The 14,202-nt window shown below is 38.9% G+C and overlaps 1 protein-coding gene across 12 annotated transcripts in view; it reads right to left on the reverse strand.

The window, feature by feature from the left end:
* The window catches only part of eml4 (EMAP like 4), a 334,770-nt gene that overhangs the window by 119,421 nt on the left and 201,147 nt on the right, over positions 1-14,202 (reverse strand). For 8 of the 12 annotated variants that reach the window (XM_085980750.1, XM_085980748.1, XM_085980747.1 and 5 more), the window contains 3 exons: positions 12,406-12,535; positions 6,098-6,121; positions 4,147-4,308 (listed from right to left, as the gene is read on the reverse strand). In XM_085980750.1, coding sequence (XP_085836876.1) covers positions 4,147-4,308; positions 6,098-6,121; positions 12,406-12,535 — 316 coding nt within the window. The remainder of the gene's footprint in view (positions 1-4,146; positions 4,309-6,097; positions 6,122-12,405; positions 12,536-14,202) is intronic. The other 4 variants (XM_085980770.1, XM_085980771.1, XM_085980749.1 and 1 more) reach the window with 3 other exon arrangements.

Genomic DNA, 14,202 nt, shown 5'->3' on the forward strand with positions numbered 1-14,202 from the left:
GTCAAATTTCTCCATTATAATAAAAATGACGATTATAAAAATAATTTTATTAAATGTTTCTTTTTTTTTTTTTGAAGAGCTTGTTCATAATATTTCAGCTTCTATTGTAACCTCGTGTCTGTCCCAATCTTTATTTAGCTCAAAGTGCAGATAATCAGTGCTATTTTATTTCCTGCTTTGCTGTCGAGAGAATTCTTCAACGTGATTGGCTGCTTAGACAGCTTGCTGAAGTCACTGCAGCTCTGTGATGGGGATTCCCATTACACTGTGCTCCAATCAATTGCACATCAAGAAAGGTAAACTTCTTGCCACAGAGATCACAAGATCTTCGAGGCCAGCGGTGTGTGCCTTTGCTTCACCGCTGACCGCAAATTATGGGCCATTATAATTTTGAAGATTTTGGTTTATACCTGAACAATATGGTTGTTAAGTAATTTCGGATTGGCTGAATCCCCCTTGTAATTTGAAGTCTCTTAAAGCAACTTGATTAATCAGAAGTGTGTTACATTACCTATACTACTAGTTGCACCAAATAAACTAATTAATTTGCACGGAAAGTCTTGCAAAATACTTAAAACACATCTATTTAGAATTAGGTACTGTAATTTGATTTGCTTTTTTGAAGAATACGGAATTATACCACTTCTTGATTTAAAGAGGAAAAAAAACAGGTCTTGGGTCTATAATGAAGTCCACGTATCAAGAAATAATCTTTAAGGAAGGAGAGCCATTAGAATTAAGATTTCCCTTGATATCAGTTTCACTTCTCTTGCACAATAACCTTGAATAGTTTCTTATATTGGATTTTGATTCCGGTTTCTCTCTTCTTTCACAACAAAAGTTGGCATTAGCTTTGTAGTGAATAAAAGGTCTGCAGGCCCAACTTGCTAAATGGACTCAATTTAGATTGGTTGCACTTCCTGCTGTGACTTTACCTTGCACTCAACCATTCTAATAGCATTATTATGAAGATAGCTGAACACTGGAGTAGTGAAAAGGAAGCTTCTCCCCCTCCCCATGTAGTTTCTGTTAAGGTCACAAAGATACTGTAAAAAAGGTAGAGTCATGCAAGTTAAACAAGTCAAAAAATATAAAAGTGCATGGAATGCATAACCTGGTCTGTGCTCCACAATTTATAAGCACACATTTGAAAGTTATGGTAAACAAAGAGCAGCAAACTACCAGTTTGAAAATTGTAGCAACATGCATAGTCTGTTTTAGAGTAGAAGCTCAGCAAGGTAAATTCAGGGTTTCATGCACACTGTATGCAAACAAGGCCCTGAGTACTGTAGTATGTTAATGTCCAACAAGAACTTAAAAATTGCCAATAGTTTGGATCAACTCTTAACGACTATACAACCATTATAGATTATTTTATACAGTTAAGATATTAATCTCAATATATGTTAACTGTATATCCTCATAAAAAATATTCAGGGAGGTCTAGTAACTACAATGCCAAAGTCTTGACTATGAGACTCGAGTTTAAATCCTAGCTTTAATGGGCAATTGGCTTTTTGGGTAATCCTACCCTTTTGGATAATCCTACCAATCTAACGGAGGATGACAGTTAATTTCACTTTTACAGCTATTATCCCTCAGTACAGAGCATAAACTAGTACTGCTGAGAATATGAGATACTCAAAAACATGATTCAATGCAAAAAAAAATGCAAAAAAGATTGAAATAAAAGTCTGGAAACTATGCTGCACGGTATTATTGTGCAAACAACAAAAGCATTGCATGAAATCTCTCTCTCTGCTATTCTAATGGAATGTTAGCCTATTTATTTCTGTTACAATACCAGACAAATGCAATACATTAAACATTTGTCTGATAATTTTCAAATAATGGAAATTAATTTATTTTTAACCTTTCAGATTTTGATCTCTAACTCTTCTCAACCAAATAGTATCTGCAACCCAAGGTTACAGAGGGCACACTTTTTCCTACCAAATAATGTTTGTTAAAACTATATTGTTAGGCGATGATCCAGACCACTGGACTAAAGTCAGTTCTTAGTAGTTTGGTACAGTAAATAATTTAAGAACTTAGGGTTGTAACGATAATCAGGCACAATAAATATGTTGTATTAAATGACAATTCAATAACACAAGGCTGCTAATTCTAATCAACTTTGTCAAACAGGATATAGGTATAGCGCTTACTTCATATAAAGATGAGAGCACTATGATTATGCACTATTAAAAGATGTTCAGTTCTTTGTTAACAAATGCTTACAGCACTACAATACTTCTTACCACCCTACATTTGTGGTCAACCAGGAAAACGAACAGCCCAATTGGACTTCTTCAGCTTTGCAGAAAGTTGCCAGATGAAATTAGAGGTGGTTTTACTTTTTCCTCTCCCCCATAACAAAATGCCCCACTGTGGACATTGTGTGTAGTAATGTGAATCTATGTTTTTTTTAAAAACAGAAGTACAGTGTGATCATAAATTTAAATGTATGTGTTTTATTAGTGAATTCACTTGAAAAATATAAAAAATTCTAAACATTATTTCTGTACCCACCATCCTGATTAATTTCCTCTCTTTTGTCTCCCTGCAACTTGCCAGTCCCCATCTGAAAAAGCAAAGAGACAACCTACTCGTGGACTTTTGGCAAAGCTGCTCCAAAGCCAGCTTTAAGGAATAGATTGAATGGTGCAAGTGACTCTCCTCCGAACTTTCTGTTCCCATGTGTAAGAATTTGGCTCCATCTGGTGAATTCCCATGATGGATGGTAAAGCTGAATTCAGAAACTCACCATGCAAAGAACTGTAGGCATGACCCCACTTCTTATCACTGTATGATACAGTGCATTAGAATTCTAATCTCTCATCAAAGCTCTCACCTCAAACTGAATTCCAACCTGCATAGTTATTTCATAGTTTTCCAAATACCTTAAGTGCTCAAATCCACAAACCCAAACTGCAACTTTAACAAGTCTCTCAAGATTCAATGAGAAAGTAATCACTGTCATGCAAAAATTTACAGATAATCCTGCAACTCCTTTAAAGGCATTTTGATCCATTATGTGAAATGTTGAGATGTGATAAGATTATTTGTAAATTTAAATGGAAGGAGGAACTAACCCAGTGATCAAGTCTTCCTTACTTTATTCTTCATTTAATTATGGTATGTGTATTTTTCAGGCGTGCCTTATTCCTCTTGTTGCAGCATTCTGTTCTCTCTTAGGGTGCACTGACACTTTAGCTACTGGTCTGGGACCCGTAGCTGCAGTTCAGGTTCCAGCCAGACAGAACTGCGCTCACATCCCTGGCTCTTATCTGGTTGGAATTGTATCAATCTTGCCTGGGACAGATCTGTGCACATGCCTGGATACAGGCATCAGCAGAGCTCTCTCCCAACAATTAAGAATTTGAATGTTTAGAATATGGGAAGGAGGGAAATCTGCGCTCCCCAAACATTTCAACTGATGTTAGATGGGCTTACAGGTGCCTAGGGGTCCAGCCTTGTACACCAGCTTTAACATCACACTGGATTTACACTCCATGCGGTGTCAAATGGAAGCGGTGCAAGATAGCTCCTCTCCGAGGCGTCTTGCTCCATTTTTCTCCAAATTCAGGTGGGTCCCTGAATCTGGATTTACACTCCCAGTTTGGAATCAGCGCGAAGCTCAAATTTCTTCACATCAACATTAAACTGCAAATGTGAATACAACCATATGTAAACAGCCCAAGTTAGCAAGGCATTTTTTCCTCCTGCAATCACAATTTCTGCACAAAGCTTCTCCCCATCAAATTACTCTAATTAATCATTTTTTGGTATTGCATTTTGGGGAGGAGGGGGAAGAAAGCTTTAAACAGAAAGCAGCCTTCAATTACATTACCCATAATGCATAGCAGAAAAATGAATTGGTATTAAAACCCAGGTGATCTGATGGAGTCTAACCACAACTATACTGTAACTGTTTCTCAGCTATTTATTAAAGAGGGTGAACAGTAATGCAATGGAAGGAATACTGCAACTTCATCACTGGGTTTAGTTCTTTCTTTAAAAAAAAAATTCCTTCAACAAAATTAAGTAATTTTAATTTCTGTATGATTTTGTACTACTAATGATGATGATAATTCTCATATCGTTACAACCCTATTGCACTTTGTATTACTGTATCCTGGAAACCTTTTGGCTGAAGCAGGGTTCTTGTTCTCTTGAGTGTGTCTTTGCGATTGGGGAGATTGTGAGGATTGAGAAGTTTGTGCTTGATTTTGATGAGTTTGGTGATTAGATTGAGTCTCGCCATCTGTCTCTTTTTCCTGGGATTTTTCATTTTTCTCCGGATTGCTGGAAAAATGCATCAGATGACAAAAGTACGAAGAAAAATCATATTGATTGGTTAGCACAAATGCACTAAAAGCAAAATGATGTAAACATGTACTAGCAGTTAAACTACTGCAGGATGCTGGCAGGTCAGAATAATATTTCATTTTAAGCTTAAAAAGTATTTTTCTGATGAAGGATGCTTTGCCAGAAACAAAGCAAAATCAAGTAATACAAAAAGATACCTTTGCAAACATAAAATTTGAATTCTTACACTCACAGATATGTAAACTTAAATGTACTAGATATTTATACAGTGGACTGTAATGTTTCGCATGATTACACACCACTACACAAACATAGTTAAAGGTCATGAAATGCTATTAATATATTAAAAAGAGAATATGTTTGATATTCCTAAGATAAACTTGTTTTTCCATTTTCCAGCTAACGTTACATGAAATTCAAATCTTCAGCTTCCTGCTGAGAAACTGTTGTTAATAAAATGGCAAGGGAAGGATGTGGGAGTTCCAACAAAGCTAGGATTTTTTTTAAAAACTTCAAAGCTTCAGCTGTTTTGGCCACCATTTCAGACCAAAATATTGGCCAGTGGGCTGGGAATACTGGGGGAAAGAGGGAGGCAACAGGGAATCTAAATTATACTCAAGGGAGATACATTCTGGGCCAGGAGAAGTAAAAGTATGCCAGAACAGGAGCTTCAAAGTAAGAGTTTCGAAGTTTTGTAAACCCAAAATGAAAGAAATCTCTTGTCAGAGCCCAAGAAAGTCAAAAACAAAACTAAGTAGTAACCAATGTAGAGTGCATCAAGGTCCAGGCTGATTAGAGACCCATGGTAAAAATTCCAGAACAGTCCGACCCACTGCTGCATTTTTACTACAGAAAATATACTTCTTCAAATTGGTTTATTAATATAACAAATTCTAAGGACAATGATTTCTTCCCAAATGTAACCTTTAACTCTGGGTGAAATCTATAATTGCTTTTAATGTCGTGCATTTCAGGTATAACACTAACAAATTATTTTATAAATGAAAGATTGGTAAAACATTCAGAATACAGAAATATCTCTTCAATGCATCTTGGTTGAAAAATTTGGGTTGCAAGTGAGTTTCTGATCTCACCCACATCGAAATCTCGAGCGTAACTCAGACTTTTGTCACCAGGGGAAGGGGAAATCAGAGGGCTAGTCATTCAGTGCAGCACTTCTGCATGTCCTAGCTGCTGATTATACAGCGGTACTGGTGGAGGCCAGGGAACAGATCTCCAGTCAAAATGTACTGTATGAAGAGATTCTATGAAAGGAAAAATAAATTACTGAACAAAAATTCTAGCTTTCAGTTTGGTTGCATGTGAAGTCATTATCAGTTCTAAAAGTAATTACTAACATGCACTGGCATGCAGCAATGTCTTTGCAGTTTATAAAACCAGTTACACTGGTAATTTTAACCCTTTGGGAACAGAATGTTGCTTTTCAACTTAGCCAGATTACCATAGTTCAACTTACTCAGGATAATTTATTGGTTTTCACATTACTCAAGTTCTAGGTAATAGTTATAAAATTATAGGAAATTATTCTACAGTTAAGTTTTTTTAATAAAAAAGACAGTAAGTTGAAACTACAGATTACATTCAGTACTCAAAGGGTTAAGTATATTCTTCTGAAATTAAGGAACTGAAAATAATGTAAACCCACCACCACACAAACACATAATTCAATTCTATTATTTTTAATTTCTATCCCACTGATATTAAGCCAATTTTCCCAAATTAAAAAACACAAGACACAACTTACTTTTTTTGCTCTTTCAGACCATAACTGTGAATTAAAAAAGAAGTCATTCTGCAGTTGTGCATATATATTAGAAACTTAAGAAAAAGCCAATTCTGGAAATTAACTACTAGAGTTTTGGCGTTCTAATGGGTATTCTGTACTTGAGGTATCAAACTATATGGATACTTCTCGCAAAAGTAGAATTTATGCAAACACCATAATGTACAATCATGATCTGTCAAGTTGTAAAGCCAATCTAAATACAAAGGACACTATATATTTTCTTCAATGATACATCTTCCAGATTTCAACATTTAAAAAAACTAACCAACTTGTTTTACTTCAGGCACTTTAAATGAAACCAAACAAAAAGGAAGCTTGAGTAAATGGATTAGAGAAAAATTACGAGAGTCAATCAAAAGAAATGGATTTCATTTATAATTTTTTTTGCATCTACCAACTATCCATGTGTCAAAGTTACAAATTAGTCTGATTTTTAGTATAATTCTTAGGAAAGCAAACACACATTTCCCAAGAGTCTCCAGACAATTAATAGCGTTTGTTTTGGTTTTTGTTCATTTAAGTTAAACAAACCAGCAAATGCTGAAAACCTCAACAGGATAAATATCCTATTGGGAACTATACAGTAAACATTGCATTGCGGCTCGCATCGTTAACAGCTGGAAAAGGGATCTGATTGAATTTAATCAGATTATGATTACTTTAGGTATATCTGGATCCTTTTTTCACATCAGTCTAATGCTAGAGGGCACGTTTGTCTTGAGAATATGGCCATATAGGATAATGAGTACACAGGAGACAGTTAATAGGTTTAATTGACATCATACACCATTAGGACAAAGCTCGACTGGTTTACGCACATTATCAGAATCCCAAAAACGTGTAACTTTAAAAACATGAAAGGTATTAACACCAGTGATTGCTTAATCACAATGCAGTGACTTATTTGGATCACTGTGCAGCTCTCCATTCACATGTTAACCAGGCTATATTTCAATTCATGTTAAATTATGTTACTTAAGACATAAACATGGCTTCAAAGAAAGTTAAACTGACTTCAATTGACGGAGACATGGGCGTTCCGCCTCAAACTCTTGCACGGTTTAACCTTATTCATTAAAAATGCTCTTACTGTCCAAAGACTTTGTCCCAAACAATGATTAATTATAGCATCAGTTTGCTTCCAGTCTATGGAATACACTTAGCGACCATGAGCATAGAAATTCTAAATACATTAATAGAAAATACACAAACTGATAAAAAAGGGACCTGTGAGTTACTCCTGCTTTGCATAGTATTACCAATAGATTTCCAATTCATGAAATACACAAGTGGAGCAGAGTATTAAATTATCACTGTGGCCTGCAGATTTCAAATATTGTCTGCATATGTGGAAATGGTCATTCACAGGACTTTGTGCTGGAATGGCTTCTTGTTATTGAAATCCTTCCACAGAAATATGGAAACTATTCTGAAGCACAGATTTTCATAGGGCAAAAGGTGTACAGTATACAGTAGTATAAGTTTTCTAAGTTCATGCTGACTGTTTTTATTGCCATTATCAATTTCATCTCCTTCACTTATAAGCATGGACAGTGAGCGTTGGCATCCTACCTGATAGAGGGACCGTGCTAAACTATCCCAAATGACTTTAACTGTTTGTTCAAGTCACTTCTGGAAGGGCTGTGTTGCTCCTTTGTTGCAAATAATATTGGTTTGTTGGTGGACTCGTCTGGGGCTTCAGACCTAGTATGTTCTACTCAAAATCTTGAACAGTGGGCTAACCACTGGGATTATGGTGGTGTGTATCCCCAAGTGTGTATTATTGCTTTGCATGGCACAAGAGCGGAGCTTGAAGATATCGATTGGAAGATAGAAGGGGCGTCTGTCCCAATTGTTGTTTCTTTTAAGTACCTATTGCCCTGCTGGATGTCAGCTTCAACCTGGATACAGTCGTCTGGGATTATGCTGAGAAAAGACAGAGGGCACTGTAAAAAAAAATAATGCCCCATAAGCAGTCTTTTACACTATTCTGGGAGTATCAAAAGGACAACTACTGGAATTCTGGGAGACTGAAAAAAGGAGTTAACAAATGAATCATGTACCTGGCAGCTGTTTCTAATTAGCAGTGAGTGCTGGGTGAGCCCAGACAGGTCACACAGTCTGTGTACATAAGGAACACTCAGAAGCGCCCCTAGAAAAGCCATTTTTATCTGTTCTTCAGTCTTTTTATCATCATCAATACTTTAATTTTAACATCGAGGTAGATTGTCTCTGCATAAAACAGGACAAGGCAACATTTTAAAAATCAATTGGTAGATACTATGAGCAACAGATTCTCAATAGGCAATCTACACAACATGATGTACAACCAGTAATAAACGGCTGCCATTGCAAGAAACATTTGTGGGATGAGTGAATGGAATCCAGCTGATGCTGCAAGGATAGGTTTATACAGAACAGTGAGAAACCTCACTATACTCTTGGGAAAGGTCGAATCTATCTTGCTGTCATTAAGGCTGGAAAAAGGGCACTTAACATAAACAGCCTGGTCTTTATCGACTCATTAATATCTGATGCTAAGTCCCTGTCATATGTATGTTTAAAATGAATGGCACCTATATGTGGAAACTATGTAATAAAATGAGTCACCTTCGTTGGCTTAAAAGCAAAATAGGTAGAAAAGATGAGTTTACTTTGTGAAATTAAGTGCATATAAGAACATGGTTTTGACATCCAAACTACAGGAAACTGTGTTATCTGGAGGCTAAATGTCCAGCAAGCTCGAGCCACCAGCAAAAATCAGGAGCCGTTTTGTTAGTTTTTTTTCTTCTCGTGGCTTTTTTTCCCCAAGTCAGGCTCTGCAAAGTCTCTCTGAAGCTGTTGCTAAGCGACAGACGCTTCCAAGGTACGGATGACTGTTTAGAAGCTGTTGCTAAGCAACAGTGTTTGTTGCCAGATACGGAGCTCAAAAGCTCCGTATGCTTCAACATTAACGCTGGTTTGTCTGGTAGTTGAGGGAACGGCAACAGCTCGGTCCCGTCGGTGCCGGATGGCACAAAGTTTCCTGTAGAAGGTTTTAGAAAGTTGGATGGTTTCAAAGGGGGAAATTTTAACCTAAAAAAACAGGTGGGTTTGGAGCGTGGGGATAGTTAAATTGTTAAAAATCGGAATCCCGACCTGAACCTGCCTCCAATCTGCAACCTTCCGGTTTTAACGGAGGTGGGCAGCCAACCTGCTGCTAGGAGGTGGGACGTCAATTTAAATATTATAATGAGGCTGGAAGCCTCTTCTTTAACCTCCACTCTGTTTTTAATGCTAGCTGGTCGGTTTTACACACCTCGTAAAACCTGGCAGTTACAGCAAGGCGAGAACTGCTGCATCCAGGAGGTAAGTGTGCTTATATTTTACCTACCTCCTGGATCAAGGATTCCTGCCTAGCACCCCCACCGCGATGGGAGAACCCCTCCACCTCCCCCCAAAGCGGTCTCCGATCACCGTCGCGGAACCCCCCCCCCCCCCCCCCCACACAATAATTCAGAGGCCGGCTCCGATCTTCTCTCACCCCGCACCCCCCACCCACCAATGATCCTGAGGCATACCCCGATCCTCCGGTGGCCAGCCCCTATCTTATCTTCCCCCCGCTCCCCCCCCCCCACCGATGATCCTGAGGCCAGTCACGATCCTCTGGTGGCCAGCCCCGATCTGCTGTTCCCTCCCCCAATCCTACAGAGGCCCCTATCTTCCTATTCCACCCCCGATCTTCTTTGTCCCCCCCCCCCCCGGGCGATCCTACCGAGGCTGGCACCGGCCTCCACCCGATCCCTCCCTCTGTGCGGCCTAGTGCCGCAGGCCTACCCGCCCGGAGCCAGCCAGCCTCTGCATCTGGCTGGCTGCGGGTGGGAAACACAGGCTTCAGATACAAACCAGGCCCTGCCGTTACAAGTTCGCAGGGCCTGCCGGAAACACTTTCTCCTGGGTTTCACGCCCGCATCAGAGCCCCTCCACTCCACCCCGCCTTAAGATGCAGGTTTACCAAGTTGAGAAAAGTTAAGAATAAAAGTTGGAAAGTTAAGCATTAAATCTTCTAGAATCAAGTTTTTTAAAAGTATATCACACTGTTAGGTAACAGCCAAGTCTCTGAGAACAGAGTGATAGAAAGTAACATGCAATAGAGACAAAACATATATGCAAGGTTGGTTAAGCGAGGATGAGAAGATGACAACCAAATAAGAAAGGTAACTCATCATTGGTGTCCCCGCAGGTAAATCGGAGTGTCCCAGAGGGAGGCAAAACTGTCCAACGCTACCACAATCAACCCCAGAAAGACAAATTTGCACATCATTTTCTTTAATAACTTTGAACAAAACAAAGGGAAACCTATAAAATTAAATTGCAATATTATTCCTGGTGTCTACAAAACACCCCAGACCTTGCAAGCAATTGTAACCCATATAAATGCAAGTTCGTTCTTTCTTTCAATACTTGCTTGTGCAAAAGATCAAAATCTTTGTATCTAGTAATTAAGGGAACATAAGAAATAGGAGCAGGAGTAGGCCATTCGGCCCTTCGAGCCTGCTCCGCCATTCAATGAAATCATGGCTGATCTTCTGCCACAACTCTATTCACCGGCCCTATTGCCATATCCCTTGATGCCCTTACTAGTCAAAAATCTATCGACTTCTGTTTTGAATATACCCAATCACAGCCTCCACAGCCCTCTGGGGTAGAGAATTCCAAAGATTCACCACCCTCTGTGTGAAGAAATTTCTTCTCATCTCAGTCCTGAATGGACTACCCTTTATCCTGGGGCTGTGGCCCCTGGTTCTAGACTCCCCAGCCAAGGGAAACATTCTCCCAGCATCCACCCTATTAAGCCCTGTAATAATTTTGTATGCTTCAATGAGATCCCCTCTCATTCTTCTGAATTCAAGAGAATACAGGCCTAGTTTACTCAATCTCTTCTCATACGACAGTCCTGCCATCCCAGGAATCAATCTCATGAACCTTTGTTGCACTCCCTCCATGGCAAGTATATCCTTTCTTAGGTAAGGAGACCAAAATTGTACACAGTACTCCAGGTGTGGTCTCACCAAGGCCCTATATAATTGGAGTAAGACTTCTTTACTCCGGAACTCAAATCTTCTTGTAATGAAGACCAGCATACCATTTGCCTTCCTAATGGCTTGCTGCACCTGCACATTCACTTTCAGTGACTCATGTACAAGGACACCCAGGTCCCTTTGAGCATCTGCATTCCCCAATCTTTCACCATTTAGGAAATACTCTGCCTTTCTGTTTTTTCTACCAAAGTGGATAACTTCACATTTATCCACATTATATTCCATCTGCCATGTTCTCACCCACTCACTGAGCCTGTCGAGATCCCCTTGAAGCCTCTTCACATCCTCTTCACAACTGACACTGACATCTAGTTTTGTATCATCAGCAAATTTGGAAATGTTACATTTAGTCCCCTCATCCAAATCATTGATATAGATTGTGACTAGCTGGGGCCCAAGCACCGATCCTTGCAGTATCCCACTAGTCACAGCCTGCCATCCTGAAAAAGACCCATTTATCCCTACTCTTTGTTTTCTGTCTGTTAACCAGTTCTCAGTCCATGCTAGTATATTGCCCCCAATTCCATGTGCCCTAATTTTGTTTACCAACCTCTTGTGCGGGACCTTATCGAAGGCCTTCTGAAAATCCAGATACACCACATCTACTGGTTCCCCTTTGTCTACTCCACTAGTTACATCCTCAAAGAACTCCAATAGGTTTGTCAAACAGGATTTCCCTTTCATAAATCCATGTTGACTCTGCCCAATCTTACTATTCGTTTCTAGCACTAGCATTAATTTTAGTCAGGTCTTCGAGTGGGTCAGGTTTAGGCAATATTGGTGAGCCCATTTCAAAGAGTCGGAGTAATAAATGGGCGTTATTTGTGAATAAGGTTATCCAGTGCAAGAACTCAAGGTGAATCTCATGCATCCGTACCAATAGAAGCTAGTTTACCTTTCAGTACAAAGGTATGGTTGTTATCATCTAGCATGCATTAGATTTGTATCTAGTCCAGATGCACGCCCTCCCCAAAAACATTTTCACCAATATTAATATCTCTGCAAACCAAACACAAAGTTCATCTACAGTGTAAAATACATGTTACAATAAATTTAAAAAAATACAAAAAAGTGTTATATTTCAACAATGTGGAGCCCTATACCGTAAAAATCCCAAACCAAAAATTACAGATTTCTATGAACATTTTTTGCAACTTCCTCATATATTAAAAAAAATGTTTGTACCTTTTAGCAGCAGAAGAGAGTGTTTCCTTCCTGGCAACGGACAGCGTGGAGCTATGCATTGGTTTCCTGGTCATCGGACTCCCATTGGTTATACACGACAGGGAATAGGCTTCGCGCAAGGCTGGCTGTCCTGAAATCAAATGAGACAAGCATATAATTTTACAGCCCATCTTACAAAACTGCATGCAGTTCCTGTTTGTTCTGCAGGCTCGGGGTTAACCGGTGTTCTATTAGCAGTAAATTTTACATGCTAAAACAAATGATCCCTTGGAGCTTTACCGTAGCATTTGCTGAAACATCCATGCATTATTTGGACATGTTAATAAATTAGCAGTCTTTGAATCACATATTCAACTTATACTTTTAAATAGCATATAGGCCATAAACTATTAGTTATAAAAAAACACGGAACATGTTGGAAAACATTAAGTAGGTCAGGCAGCATCTTTGGAGAAAACAGATGAGTTAATATTTTAGATGTGGACCCTTCCTCAAAACTGGAGAATATTACAGATTAAAAAGGAACAGGAGAGAAGTGGAAGTAAACACACACACACACACACACACACAATAGAAATAGGATGAACTGCAAAGTGCTTATGTGGAAAACAAGAAATCGTTATCTGACAGAAGTGATATTAGCGTGAGACAACAGGAGGCACAATGAGAGAAATTAAAGACATTTATAAGACAGAGAATGCATGAATGAGGTGGGGGAATGAGGTAGGTAGAATTCAAAGCACGGAAATCTGGCAAAGTGGAGCAGGTTTTAGTGGTCCAGGACAAGAAAAAAGCAGGTCAACAGCAAGGGTGCAGCAATGATGAAATAAAAACAGAAAATACTGGAAATACTGAGGTCAGGCAGCATTTATGGAGAGAGATCTGATGAAAGGTCATCGACCTGAAGGTTAACTCTGTTTCTCTCTCTACAAATGCTGCCTGACCTGCTGAGTATTTCCAGCATTTTCTGTTTTTATTTCAGATTTCCAGCATTTGCAGTGTTTTGGTTTTGTTGCAGTAATGATGATGTTGCCATTAGACCCCGATCTACATATTTAAAGAAAGACCCCACCAGTTTCTGCCAGATGTCCTTCTCTGCTGCTCAGAAGAGCAGGTTAAAACCGAAGCCTGCAGGAAGAGAGCGGGATGTTGGTGGGTATGCGCCCCGGACGATTTTAACTGCTGCCGGGGGAGGCAGGGTTAAAATCACTACTACTATCTTAATTTGCAGCACAGTTTTACGCACTTCTGTACTTCTTAAAACAAATTACTGTCAGAAAATAGCTTAGTGCCATATATAGAAGTATCCGTGGAAGGTTAGATCACTTTATAGGCTCGCTACATGAAGCATTTTTATAATGCAACAAATATTAAATATTCTGATTTCAAAACATTATAAAACATTTTTAATCTGAAAATGAATCAATTTAAAATACTCCAAACAGAAAGCAAGTAAGACCACAGTACACAAGAGTTTTATTTCTTCCCCCAAAGTAGCATAGCAGTAAGAATGCTTACTTCACAAACAACCCAAACATTAAATGCTTTTGCGACCCCAAGCTCTTAGACACTAATATAGTTTTAATTGTGAAGTTCTGTTGTAATTCCACTTTTTAAAGTTTTTAATAATGTGTACAGAATATTAGGAAGCACAAGGTATTGATGTATTAATGTGGCACACTATGAAGAGGAAGGACTTGATTCAATTTCCCACATACCAAGTTCCCCATCTCAACTGTGTTGGCAAGTGAAGCTGTAGAGTGAAGGCGAGTTGCAAAAAAATCAGGGAGTAATTTA

The sequence above is a fragment of the Somniosus microcephalus genome, chromosome 3 (assembly GCF_052327205.1).
Source record: "Somniosus microcephalus isolate GS21.2 chromosome 3, FLI_Smic_1.0, whole genome shotgun sequence".
Taxonomy (NCBI): domain Eukaryota; kingdom Metazoa; phylum Chordata; class Chondrichthyes; order Squaliformes; family Somniosidae; genus Somniosus; species Somniosus microcephalus.